This window comes from Arachis hypogaea, chromosome 12 (genome assembly GCF_003086295.3).
Source record: "Arachis hypogaea cultivar Tifrunner chromosome 12, arahy.Tifrunner.gnm2.J5K5, whole genome shotgun sequence".
NCBI classification, from domain to species: Eukaryota; Viridiplantae; Streptophyta; class Magnoliopsida; order Fabales; family Fabaceae; genus Arachis; species Arachis hypogaea.
In genome coordinates, this window is record NC_092047.1 from 17643069 (window position 1) to 17656533 (window position 13465).

The following is a 13465-nucleotide window of genomic DNA, read 5'->3' on the forward strand; positions in this document are numbered from 1 at the left end:
TAACATCAACACAAACACAACTAACATAAATACCCCTAAACCAAGCACTTGGACCATCAGCTTTACATTTCTCACATCTGCTTCCAGTTTGCCCACCTTCCATGCAATGTTCATCTTCATCCCACCTTGCTCATCTTCTTCATCAGACTTCAGCGGCACCTCATCCTTTACCGAATCTGCCCAGACAAATAACCCACACCAATTCTTTCCACTAGTCTGCAAACAAGCATCAACCTTATCAAACAACTACCTCAAGTAACCAACACTATAAATTTCAGCCAAATTTCAGCCAGTAATTGCACTCACGTTATAATTCGGACACCCGAAGAACGGCTTATTAGGATGACTCTCCGTCCTTGACCACCGAAGGACAGGCCTACACCCACAACCACACCACTCTGGAACTGCTGAACGCCGGGCACGCACATTGTTTCCTCTCCAGATTCCAGTCGCAGATGAGCGATTCGACCTACGAGAAGCTTGACTGTCACTCATGGCGGGAGAGGACGAAGAAAAAGAATAACAGGGAAGAAGAGGGAGAGTTGGACGACGAACCAATACACATAGGAAGAGGGAAGAACAACTTAGGGTTTATAATTGGTACCAGGGACTACTTCAGAGAATTTCGACATTCTTTGAAGATCCTCCACATCAGCTAGCCGTTTAAGGCTGCCTACGTGGACAATAAGCAGCCAGCTCAGCACTCCGGCTGCTGAGTCACGCCGGAATTGGGTGGAGGGACCAGGATTTCGCACGGAGCTCAATCTGAAGGGTGCAATTAGAGCATTTCGAAAGTAAGGGGTAACATTGGTGTACGGGCTCAATCTGAGGGACCATTATGGGATTTTACTCAGTAATACTCACTACAATTACTATTATAAAGGAGATGATTCATATATATATATATATATATATTAATATATGTATAGTAGTAACGTATGAAAGAAAGAGAAAAAGAAAAGTTTCGTATATAGATAATAGAGAGAGAAGATTATTGTTATTGATGTGTGTTATACATTGAAATTCAACCTCTATTTATACATGAAATGAGGCTTTATTTTTCACTATCATTAAATGTAATGACTTTGAAAATTTAACATTTCCATATGGAAAAAGATGAGCCACCTATACTCATCCACATTATTCTTATCGCAACAAGAGGCTTAATTGTTAATTTACTCTTAGAAAAAAGCTTTCCTCCTCTGCAATTCGAAACACTGAAGTAGAGTGCAGAGTCTAGTTTTCTCAAAGCCAGATTGACCAAACCGGTTCAATTGAAAACCCAGTCATCTGGTTGGGTTGAACCATCAATTGAACCGCCACGCAAGTTCTCAGGTCTCACACACTCGCACAACGCAAGCAGCAGGCAGCACCGCCACTGGCATAAGCTCTACTCGTTATCTCACTCTCGTCGTTTGGGTTCACCGGTAGTTCGCTTCGCCGTCGTCTCTGGTTCTACTCGCCGTCGCTGGTCTGCTCGCCGTTGCCGTCGTGTTTCATCCAACTGCCTGGTGACGTGAGTTACCTGCTGCCCTTCTTGTCTTTGTCTTCTTCATTACTTAATTAATTAATTTGTTGTATTAGTAATTAGTTGATTTAGGTTTTTAAATTTTAGAGAATTAGTTTATTGGTATTTAACTGGCTGATTTAGTAATTAGTTTTGAAATTTAGATGTTTAATTAGTTTGTTTATTGACAAAACTTTTGGAGGGAGCGAAATTATAATGCTGAATGAACACCCAGTATTTGTTGCAGTTATTTAGTTGCGAGTATAAGAGTGAAGATAAGGAGGATAAAATTGTAAATGACCAAACTGGTTTAGATGCAGGGCAGTTATGAATCTGTTGTAACTGTTCTGAAACCGGATTGAACCGGCCGGTCAGACCGGTCCAACCACGAACCGGAAATATTAACGGCCTAATCAGACATGTAAAACAGTTGAAAAACCGCTGAATCGGCTGGAATCCGACCGGTTGGATCGAAGCGGGACCCGGCTTTAAACGAAGCTGCTACTCCGTTTCTTTCTCCCTTTCATTCTTTCATTCAGAAAGAAATCACAGAAACTTGGCCAAAGAAGCATGTAAGCCTACACCACCGCCGCAAGGAGTGGCATATTGCAGCCGTCCATTAAGTTCGCCGTCCGTCTGTCTATCTAGCTTCCCTCGTGCTCCAAGTCTTCAACCCCTGTTCGTTGTCACCGATCGCAGCTGCTTCCTCGAGCTCGGCGTCCGTCGTCTTTGTCTCCTCAGCCGCGCTTCCGCCGCCGTTTGTTTGCCGTTCACCATTCGAGTTCTCATTCGCGTTCGTCTGGAAGCCACGTTGCTCTGCTTCAAACTCTGCGACCAACCCGCGCGCTCCACCTTGCCGTCGAACTGCTCTCTAATGTCGCCGCCGTGAGTTCCCTAAACCCGCCACCAATACTCTGCTTCAAACTCTGCAACTTCTGATTTCTATTACAATAAGTAACTATTTGAATTGGTAGTGGTTTGGATTTTTTTCATAGATTATACAATTGTTATGTTCTCTTCTCTATCATATTGATCTTAAGCTACGAATTCTCTTATTTCGTTTTAATTTTACCGCACTCAACATGTTTGATGAAATGCTTTAACCATATTTCTGGTTGATTTTATAATTTCTAGCTTTTAGAAACTTAGTAAGTTGATTGCATGTGAAATTAAGAATAATTGGATCTTAGTAATTAGGAAATTTTAACTGCACAAATAGCATCTTTGCAGAAAACATATCAGCATGATGATTCCACTTGCATTAGTGTTCTTCTGGTAAATTTTAACTGTTATTGTGAACTTGTTAATTTGCTAATTGTTCTCCTGTTGTTGTTGTTCTGTTATCTTTAATTTTTTTTGTTTCTTTTTTGTGATTTTCTGTTCTTGGTTTAGGCTGTGATTGAAGGTTCTTTGGTTTGGGTATTCTTCACTTTCCTGGAAGCTTAGCTTTTAATTCTTTGAGCATACATATATCGAATTATTGTTTTCAGCAATGGTGATTTTTAGATTTTTTTTTGGTTGCTTTGTTTTAAATGTTCCTATTGGTGTTGTTGTGTTGTTGCTGTGATTTGAATGTTCTTTTGATTCTTTCTTTTATTTCGAATGCCCAGTCAGTGCTTGGTTGATTGGTTTTGCTCACTGATTGTATTTGATGATAAATTTTAAATTGATAACTCTATTACTGCTTTATTGTCTGTTTCTGTAGTTAAATTTTATTAAAGTTTTTTGAATTTTCACTGCCTATGTTACTGATTCACTGTTCCTTCATTGCTTTTTTTTTGTTGTTAATCATTGTGATGAGCTTTGTTAAAATTGGGTTAAAAACTGTTGATCTCTCTTCATTTTTCACTGTTCCAACTTCTGTTATTAAAAAATTTGCAATTGGTGATCCTTTGATTCATGTTTTCATTGTTCTGTTCTTATGAAGAAAAAAATTGCAATTAGTGATTGTATGATTCATGTTTTGATTGCTCTGTTATATAAAAAAATTCTATTTTCATTGTTTTGTTCATTGTTTGGTTGCACTGTCCCTGCTCTCGATCTCCGCTGACTTGCTGCCCCTCCTCGGTGTTGGATTCTTTTTGTTTCAGGCTCTGTTGTGTGTTTGTTGTGCAACACTATCATTTTTTGTTTTACTTTTTGACTCAGCTACATTAAGACAATATTCTCTATCTTTAACTTGTGCATTGTAATTCAATCCAGCTATTTTTAATGGAAGTATAATTATTGTTAATTGTCAACAAATTTGCAGCAAGTTTTTGCATATTTTGATGATTAATTACATTTAATTGGTGATATTTTATGTAGGGTTTTAAATTTGAAAGATATTTTAGGATGTTTATTTATAATTTATTTATTATTTTATTATGAAACGATTTTTTCGGTTGAACCATGGTTAGACCGGTTGGACCAGTGAACCAATGACTATAGCGGTTTAATGACCAGTCCGGTTTTCAGAACCTTGCTTATAATTCATTTTCCTCTTGGTGATCAGAAAGTATATTTCAGTTTTCATTTCTTCTTCTTTAGTTTACTTCTTCTCTGCTACTCTTCTATTTTCGTTTCTTTTAGCTTCTTGCAACCCAAGGCTCAGAGTTGCTTTCAGTTGATTTTTGTTGTGACTCTTACTGCTTGAACATGACTAAGGTGACTTGCCCTGTGATGTTGCATATGCATTTGAGAATTTTGAAATAGGTGCAATTGCAATAGGTGCAGGAGCAATGGCTGCATAAACACTAGTAATTAGTTGATTTAGCTTATTAAATTTTAGATAATTAGTTTGTTAATTGGCTGATTTAGTAGTTGGTTTTAAATTTGGGTTTTTAATTGAATGATTTAGATTTTATAATTTATATTTTTATTTAATTATGACCGAGTCAACTAATTAAATAGTTCGATCAATAATCCATTAGTCCGATTGGTTTGATTATCGGTAAGCTACTGGTTGAACCATTGATTCAATAATCCAATAGTCCGATCAGTTTGATTATCGGTTATGTTCTAATATCTATGGTGCAGACCTCTACAATAAGTAAATAACCCAAACCTGATTGAAATAACTGGTTTGGTTTTGTCTTGTTTTTAAACCGATTCCATAACCAAACTTCCCCGCTATGTCTTTAAACCCCGAAACCTGACAAGGGGACATTGGCTTGCTCTTCCTCTCACGGTTTGCCACTTCTAACTCTCCCTCTGTCTCTTTCTCTCAATGGGTTCCTATGCTCAATCTTGATCAGAATTGAAATGATTTCTCTACTAATCTGTCTCATTAGTTGTGATTTTGAAAATGTTTCTTGCAGTTTCTTGCCCATAAGGTGTTTGTGTTATTGTCTCGAGTCTAATAATTTCTTTGAGGAGCTTATGCTTTATGTATTTCTTGTGCTTGGGTCGTCATTCATTCGCCTTTGCTTTGTTTTGGGTAATATTTCCAGAATACAAGTATAGGATGATCCTTTCCACAGCTCCAGAAGTAACAACAGTTCTTGCTTTTTGTTTGAAGTAGTGGATGTTTTCAGCCTCCACAACAATAGCATGCTCTTGCGCTGCAGTTCACTGAAGTGCAAGCTGCTACTGCCATTGCCACTGCCGCTCCCACAACTCATCACTACTCGCCTCTCTTCTTGTTCCACTGTTACAGTCAATCCCACAATCTTAAAACAATGCAGTTCCCTAAGCCATGCCAAGCTCCTGCAACAGCAAGTCACAGTGCAGGGCCTTCTCCACCACTTCACTCGCCACCTCATCGCCACATACATTGCACTCAGCTCCACCATCCGTGCCACTGTCCTCCTCCTCACCCTCCCCCCATCGCCTCTCTCTGTTTTCTGGTGGAATCAGCTTATAAGGCGCTCCCTTCATCACGGGGACCCTCACGGCTCCCTTGCCCTCTACCATCAGATGAAGGCTCATGGGTGGACCCCTGACCACTACACCTTCCCTTTTGTCTTTAAGGCCTGTGCTGATATTCCCTCTTTCTCTGCCGGCACTTCCCTCCACGCTGCTGTTCTACGATCTGGCTTTGACTCTAATGTTTTCGTTTGTAATGCTGTGGTTGGCATGTACAGTAGGTGTGGCTCTCTCCAAGACGCGCGCAACATGTTTGATGAATTGTGCCAAAGGGGAATTCAGGACTTGGTCTCTTGGAATTCCATTGTGTCTGCTTGTTCTCGTGCTTCTGAGACAAATACGGCACTTCAATTGTTTGTTGAAATGACCACTCGTCATTGGGTGTCGCCAGATCCTGTGAGCCTTGTTAACATACTTCCTGTTTGTGCTTTTGTTGGTTCTTCGATGCAGGGGAAACAGGTTCATGGGTTTGCTGTTAGGAGTGGGTTGGTGGATGATGTTTTTGTGGGGAATGCTATTGTTGACATGTATGCCAAGTGTGGTAAGATGGATCAAGCAAACAAGGTTTTTGAAAGGATGAAGTTGAAGGATGTTGTTTCTTGGAATGCTATGGTCACAGGGTATTCTCAGACTGGAATGTTTGGGGATGCTCTCTCTCTGTTTGAGCAGATGCGGCAGGAGAATATCAAGCTGGATGTTGTGACATGGACGGCTGTGATTGCTGGGTTTGCCCAGAGAGGGCATGGTTCTGAGGCTTTGGACGTGTTTCGGCAGATGTGCAACTGCGGATCTCAGCCGAATGTTGTTACTCTGGTGTCTCTGCTTTCCGGCTGTGCATCTATTGGCGCATTGCTTCATGGGAAAGAAACTCATTGTTATGCCATCAAATTTATGCTGAACTTGGATGGAAATGATCCCCGGGATGATCTGATGGTAATTAATGGTCTGATTGACATGTATGCTAAGTGCAAAAATGTTGCTGTAGCCCGTACAATGTTTGAGTTGATGCCTCCCAAGGATAGAGATGTGGTTACCTGGACTGTGATGATTGGTGGTTATGCACAGCATGGTGATGCCAACCATGCGCTACAACTTCTCTCTGAAATTTTCAATATGGGTAACTCTTTAAAGCCTAATGATTTTACTTTATCTTGTGCCCTCATGGCTTGTGCTCGTTTAGCAGCATTGAGATTAGGAAGGCAAATTCATGCTTATGTGTTGCGCAATCGGTATGACTGCATTGTTCTATTTGTGGCCAATTGTCTAATAGACATGTACTCCAAATGTGGAGATGTGGAAACTGCTCAAGTTGTTTTTAATAACATGCCAGAGAAAAATTCTGTATCTTGGACAACTTTAATGACAGGTTATGGTTTGCATGGACGTGGTGAAGATGCTATCCGGGTTTTTGATGAGATGAGGAAAGTTGGTCTAGTGCCAGATGGCATAACCTTTCTTGTTCTGCTTTATGCTTGTAGTCATTCAGGAATGGTGGATCATGGAATCAATTTCTTTTATAGAATGAGACAGGACTTTGGGGTTCCTCCTGGTGCAGAGCATTATGCATGCATGGTTGATCTTCTGGGTCGTGCTGGTCGCTTAGATGAAGCCGTGAAACTCATTAATTGCATGCCTATGGAACCATCTGCAGTAGTGTGGGTGGCCTTGCTTAGTGCATGTAGGATACATTCAAATGTAGAGCTTGGGGAACTCGCTGCCAGTCGATTAGGGGAATTGGAGTCTGGGAATGATGGGTCATACACTCTGCTTTCAAACATATATGCTAATGCTAGACGTTGGAAAGACGTGGCTAGGATTAGATATTTGATGAAAAATACAGGTGTCCAAAAAAGGCCTGGCTGTAGTTGGGTCCAAGGAAGGAAAGGCACTGCAACCTTCTTTGTGGGAGACAGATCCCACTCGCAATCTCAGCAGATATATGAAACACTTGCAGAATTGATTCAACGCATTAAAGCCATTGGATATGTTCCTCAGACAAGCTTTGCTCTTCATGATGTAGATGATGAAGAAAAAGGTGACCTGCTTTTTGAACATAGTGAGAAATTGGCCCTTGCCTATGGCATCCTAACAATTCCTCCAGGATCTCCTATTCGGATCACCAAGAATTTACGCATTTGTGGTGATTGCCACAGTGCCATAACCTACATATCCATGATTGTTGAACATGAAATCATACTACGAGACTCAAGTCGTTTCCATCATTTCAAGAATGGTTCCTGCTCATGCAAAGGTTATTGGTGACAGTGGTATCATTCTGATCCATTTAAATGTAGAGCATGCTTGCAATGATAGGTAACTATCTTGTTGTGCACATTAGACATATACAATTATCTTTATAATTATAACTATTTTAAGGCCTTCACTAGTGCAATAAACCAATCCTATAATGTCTTAAAGTTTATAATTGTTAAACACAAGGTCGTATTCTGATTATGGAATTATGCCAACATCTTGCTTATATAAAGTCTACTAATTGAATACTAAATGTTGATTGATGTAAATACTTCATTAACCAATTATAAATGACTTGCAAATTTTGTTGTGCCAATATTATGATGGAATCTGTTTTTTCTTGTTAACGTAAAAAAATAGATATACTAGGATTGAGCCATGAAAACAGTTTATTGGTATATTACTCCTAGTATTTTCACATGATGGCTTTAAGGATTTGATCTTTGCCACTTAATTGTGTGGGGGAAAATTCTTGCTTAGGTATTAACACATATTTTGTCATATGCACAATAAAGATGGTGGACCCATGAAAACAATGACTGTATCTTGAATATAGTCCAATTATATCCATGCAAGAATCACTAGTGTAATGTGAGCCTAAGCAAGTTTGAAAAGATCTCTCGTGTAATGTAATGATCCAGTCTATGGTATCTCTCTATAATTCCAGTTTGTCTTAAAGTTTGCATGTCCTTCATTAGTTTGTTGTATTCTGTCACATGGCCAGGATGGTATGATGATTTTGATCGAGCGGTAAGTGAGCGAGTTTGGTATAGCATAAGTTATTTTCGTGGAATACTTTACAAATGATTTGGTATCCAGAACTGAAAAATAAAACAAGATAAAATGAAAATAAAGGCTCACATTCAGTTCCTCTACTGCTTCAAGCTCCATAGTCCTAGAGTCAAGCTCTTCCATCCCATTGGGGAAGATGTCTGCGAAATCACGGAGTCCTTGCTTCCTAGGCATGGAAAAAATACAGTGAGGCTTAGTAATATTGGTGTTTTGCTCTGATTTTTTATGGTAGTTTCTGTTTGAATACTTTTCAAACTCTGGTGTGAGGATCCAAATGACTCTGTTCCAATCTCAGCCTTATGTGCCTTCTTCGTGTGGTGTGTTAATTATTGTTGACTGGTAGGCTGTTGCCTGGCAGTGACCTAGTATTAACTATTAACAGTATACCCTGCCTTAATCACTCTTGTTCCACTTTTAGCATTTTGCTGGTGCAGAGGCTGAGAGATGCAGGTTTGAACCAGCAGATCTCCAAGGTCAAAGATCACCAGCACATTCTCGAAGAAGAGTTTCAACGTCTCGGCGAAGATGTGGTGGGTTTGAATTAGTTTTCTATAATAGGTTTGATTTTATCCCAGTGTATTCTTTCAACAAATATATGAATAACTAGATGATTACTTATTTCTTTAGTCTGATTTGAGCAATGTAAAACATAATGCTCTGCTAGAGGCTTTAGTTTAAAATCAGTAAATGTTATTTAGCCTTTTTTGGGATAGTTGTTACTCAATGAATACGGTGATCCAAAATTTGCGTTGTTCTATTGTGCCTAGTGTTTAACATAAACTTGATTTGAGAAAAGATAATTTCTTATGATTTTTTAACAGCTATTATTTACTTGTGCACTTTAATCCTATTTGATGTTATTTCATATACGAGCGTTTCAGTTATATCATAATTAGTATACCATATACGTAATACAACTCTAAATCTTTGAAGTTTGGCTAATTATAAGCCATAGAGCATGCTGCAAAATCATTTTTATAGAACTCAGAAGAAAATTGAAAAGCTGCATGTCTATTGAAAGTTGAAACCAAATTAATACTACCGTTTTTAACCCTTTCTAGCAGACAACAGCAGAAATAGGCATTTGATTTAAATATGCATGTAATGTTACAAAGAATTTGATCCTTGTTACTTATCTAGCTTAAAATATGTATTGTTTTAAACTTCTTGACCAAACAGATTTTCATCTCTCTTAATATGACTTAGTTTATCACTGTAAAATTGATGAGCGAACCAAAGAGTTTGAAGGAACTAAGACAGCGATGAAAGAAGGAAATACTTGCTATTTAATTCTTTGTTGATTCTCACTATCAATCAATCTTATATTTGGTTTAATATTTCTTCAATGGCATAGTATTATAAACTTGGGTTTGGAGTCATTGATGCTTTATCTACCTTCCTATCAAGTAACAAGAACTACAGTTATAGCAGAATACTCAATGTCATGAAACCCCATTGTCTCAACAAAACCATAAGTAATTTGACAATGTCCTAACAGCAAAATTTGATTGCAAAAACTCTGGGTTCCAAGCAGAAACATGGTCAATCAATCCTCATCCTCAATAACCTTTGTGCCTAAACCTTTGATCTCTTCCTTGGGGATTTCAACAACAGTGACGAGAGAGTAGAGCTCTTCCTTTGCATCTTCGTCGTCGTTCCTCTTGCGAGCAATGCGTACCCTGATCCTCCGTGGGACGCTTCGGATACCTTGACTCCACACAAACTTGTTCAACTTCACATCCACTCTCACATCATTGGTCCCCATGGCTTTCTGAGCAAACTTCCTTATCTCCTTAATGGCTTTCGGGGCCTTCTTCTTGAATGTGCTGTTTTTCACATAATGCCACCAATCCAAACACAAACCATATTCATGTATCTTCTAACATTCTATCAATTAATATATATCAGATATTATACAACCCACTAATATTCTAATATCAAGTATATGGATATCACTGATGCATTGATAGATACCAAAACTAAAGCAATTAAAGGGAAAATGACCAGCTACGTGTCTTATCAACAATCCATCCAGTTACTTCAAAATGAAAAATACATAGTACAAGGCTCTAAATCTATTATCTTCTATTAATAATGATAAAGGGAATTAAGGGGTTTAGTGACCAATCCTTACGTACCAAAAAATGCCACTTCCCCTAATTTTGCTCTAATAACTTCTATCATTATACACATTAAGAAGCTAAATTTACTCACTAATTGAGCATTATACAATAATTTAAGAGTTTATGTAATAAATCAGTTATCCAATTATGGTTATGAAAAGTATTTCTTTACCATTAATGTATGTATTTATTGACAGCTGCACAAAATTAAGTTCCCATGTGATTTGATTTTACAGAATATAACATATGTGACGCAAAAATGCTTTATGACAATCAAACTTTTAATATGAACACAAAAATTTAGAATTTTTTAACTTCTATTCGTATTCTTATAAGGGTGAATGTAACAGAATTGTAAATAATGATATACAAGGAGCTTATAATAGTGTTATTCCTCAGTAGCCCTAAACAACAATTGAGTTCCCAATCTATGAGATCATGCATTGAAATCAATGAAGCAGGGTTGAATAGTCAAAATTGAAATAAACAATAGAAAGAAAAGAATACCATGAATGCAAGCGCTTGTGGAGATTGATAGTGTACTCTCTGGTAACCACCTCCTCCTTCCTACCCTTCGCCTTTTCCACCATTCTTGATTCTCCAACTTCGGATGCAGCAGCAAGGAGAATCCAAGATGAAGATGATGAAGCTAAAACCCTAATTTAACCATAATGGGCCTCTCAATATGGGCCCAAATTGTTTTATTTTAAAGTATAAATGGGCCAACTATAAGCTCATAGGCAACCGTTTTTTATAACTCCAAAACCTAAAAGCTTAAATAATTTTTTTTACTTTTAGAATATAATATAAATTAATTTTGATAAGGACATGTTTCTAAAGTGAAAAAGTTGATAAAGTTGTAAAGTGAATAATTAATTAATAATAGAGCACATATTTTATAGATATTATAAAATTAATGGTGATTAAGTGCTTGTTTGGACGATATTAAATCGATAAAAAAATATTTTTTTATTTTTTAGTGTGTTTGGCAAATTTCTAATAATAAAAGTAAAAGTATTAAAAAAATTAAAAAAAAAACATCTTTTTTTGAAAAGTTAATGCTAACGAAATAATATCTTTTTTGAAAACATCTTTTATATTTTTACACTATATTATTTATTTTGTTAATAGTGCAAACGAGCTGATATTACTCATATTTTACTGCTAATGCTAACGGAATAAATAAGAAAATTTATTACACATATTTTGTTTGTAAACCAATTCAAACTATCACCGAGGCATTTCTAAATTTTTGCAATATAAGAAAGATGTAACTCTTTATTTTTGTTTAAGAAAATTAAGTGTTACTATTTGTTTTAATAAAAAACCTTAACCAAAGACTTTAGTATAATAAACAACTAATTTTCTCTGATAGTTGTGGTTCCTTTATTTTGTCATGAATTAAGATTAGCGTTAACTCTAAGTTTAAATATTTTGAATATTAAATTAATTTGGTATGTACCACAAATGATTAAAAAATTTGAGTGATATTTATTTAACTTTTTTTAGAATAATCAATTAATTTCTCACAACTCTTTAAAATGAAGTAATTTAAAAAAATTTAAAATATTTAATTAATTGTGTACCTTTTTGTTTAAATTTTCAATATATTTGACACATTAGAGAGATATAATAATTTCTCTTTAAAATTGTTATTACAAAAAAAAAAAAAAAAAAAGAATAGCTCAATATACAGTCAATCACTTGCTTACTGGAAAAAAAAATATTGTTTTGCCAAAATTAAGAATGATATTGAATGGAAGTAATTAAGCACGTCACCAATACCCAAGGATTTGAAAATATAAATAAATAAATAATGGATAATAAATTCGAATACAGACAAGTGTAATGACAGCCAAACCAGACGACTACAATTTATGGGAGAAGTATATTTAATTTTTTTTCCTCTGAGATGCTAAAATGACACTTTCCTCTCCTCTCCTCTATTTTATAAATGTACATTTTTCTTCCTTCTAACTTTTAAAATATCTCCTCTTTAATCCATTTTAATTTTTTTGTATTAATATTAACTTTATCTATTTTTTAAGAAAAAATAAATTATTTTTTAAAAAAATACCCATTAACAAATATTTTATTTTTTATCAATAAATTTTGCTTACCAAAATATTCTTTAATAAATTATTCTTTTATCGATTAAATTATATTTTACCAAAATATTTTCAAAAAAAATTAATAATTAAATTATTTTTTTTAAGATACCTACCCTTTAATAATCTTTTAATTATTAAATTATGATTTTAAAATTTTTGTTAATAATTATTTTTATATTTACTATTAATTTTTTAATATCAATATATATTATTTTAACATTAAATAAAAAAATCTTACCACTGTTAATATGTATAACGATTAATATATATTGATATTGAAAATAATCTTACTAAAAATTTTTATTTAATATTAAAATAATATATATAGATATAAAAAAATTAATAGTAAAATATCAATAAATTGTTAACAAAATGTTGGTAAAATTATAATTTAATAATTAAAAAATTATTGAAGGGTATTTTAGAAAAAAATAATATAATTATTAAATTTTTTAAAAATACAATTTAATTAATAAAAGAATAATTTATTAAAAAATATTTTGGTAAGCAAAATTTAATGATAAAAAATAAAATTTTTGCTAATGGATATTTTTTTTCTTAAAAAATAGATAAAGTTAATATTAGTTAGCACAAAAAGTTTAAAATGGATTAAAAAGAAGATTTTTTAAAAATTAGAAGAGAAGAAAATGTACATTTATAAAATAGAGGGAAAAAGAGTATCATTTTAATATCTCGCAGGGTGGAAAGTGAAATTTTCTCTAAATTGTTATCTATTTGTCATTTGAAAAGTCTATTTAGATTCTAAGATTGAGAAAATATAAAATAATATAAGTAGGTAATTAAATATTATAGTCTAATTAATAATTATATTA

The 13465-nt window shown here is 35.0% G+C and overlaps 2 protein-coding genes across 7 annotated transcripts; one reads left to right on the plus strand and one right to left on the minus strand.

The window, feature by feature from the left end:
* The first annotated feature begins 1063 nt into the window (after window positions 1-1063).
* Window positions 1064-9153, plus strand: LOC112727030 (pentatricopeptide repeat-containing protein At5g16860). Of its 6 annotated transcripts, none has more exons than XR_003165550.3 (4): window positions 1134-1516; window positions 1743-2392; window positions 4939-7666; window positions 8833-9153. XR_003165550.3 is itself a non-coding variant. In XM_025776626.3 (3 exons), exon 3 carries the CDS (start codon window positions 5039-5041, stop codon window positions 7613-7615), a length of 2577 nt encoding a protein of 858 aa, XP_025632411.1. In that variant the 5' UTR covers window positions 1064-1516; window positions 1743-2392; window positions 4939-5038; the 3' UTR covers window positions 7616-7922. The 6 variants fall into 6 exon arrangements, 3 of the variants coding, with proteins under 3 accessions (XP_025632411.1, XP_072065050.1, XP_072065051.1); XR_003165549.3 differs by having other exon boundaries at window positions 1143-1516; window positions 8817-9153; XM_025776626.3 differs by lacking the exon at window positions 8833-9153 and having other exon boundaries at window positions 1064-1516; window positions 4939-7922.
* Window positions 9154-9677: 524 nt separating this feature from the next.
* On the minus strand, window positions 9678-11245 carry LOC112727032 (large ribosomal subunit protein eL31). The gene is made up of 2 exons (XM_025776630.3): window positions 11029-11245; window positions 9678-10224 (listed from the first exon to the last, which is right to left on the minus strand). Exons 1-2 carry the CDS (start codon window positions 11109-11111, stop codon window positions 9945-9947), a joined length of 363 nt encoding a protein of 120 aa, XP_025632415.1. The 5' UTR covers window positions 11112-11245; the 3' UTR covers window positions 9678-9944.
* Between the last annotated feature and the right edge of the window lie 2220 nt (window positions 11246-13465).

Coding starts and splice junctions, on each gene's coding strand:
- LOC112727032 (XM_025776630.3), bottom strand. CDS start 11,111: ATGGTGGAAAAGGCGAAGGGTAGGAAGGAGGAGGTGGTTACCAGAGAG. Junction 10,225..11,028: donor CACAAGCGCTTGCATTCATG/GTATTCTTTTCT, acceptor TGTGAAAAACAG/CACATTCAAGAAGAAGGCCC.
- LOC112727030 (XM_025776626.3), top strand. CDS start 5,039: ATGCTCTTGCGCTGCAGTTCACTGAAGTGCAAGCTGCTACTGCCATTG.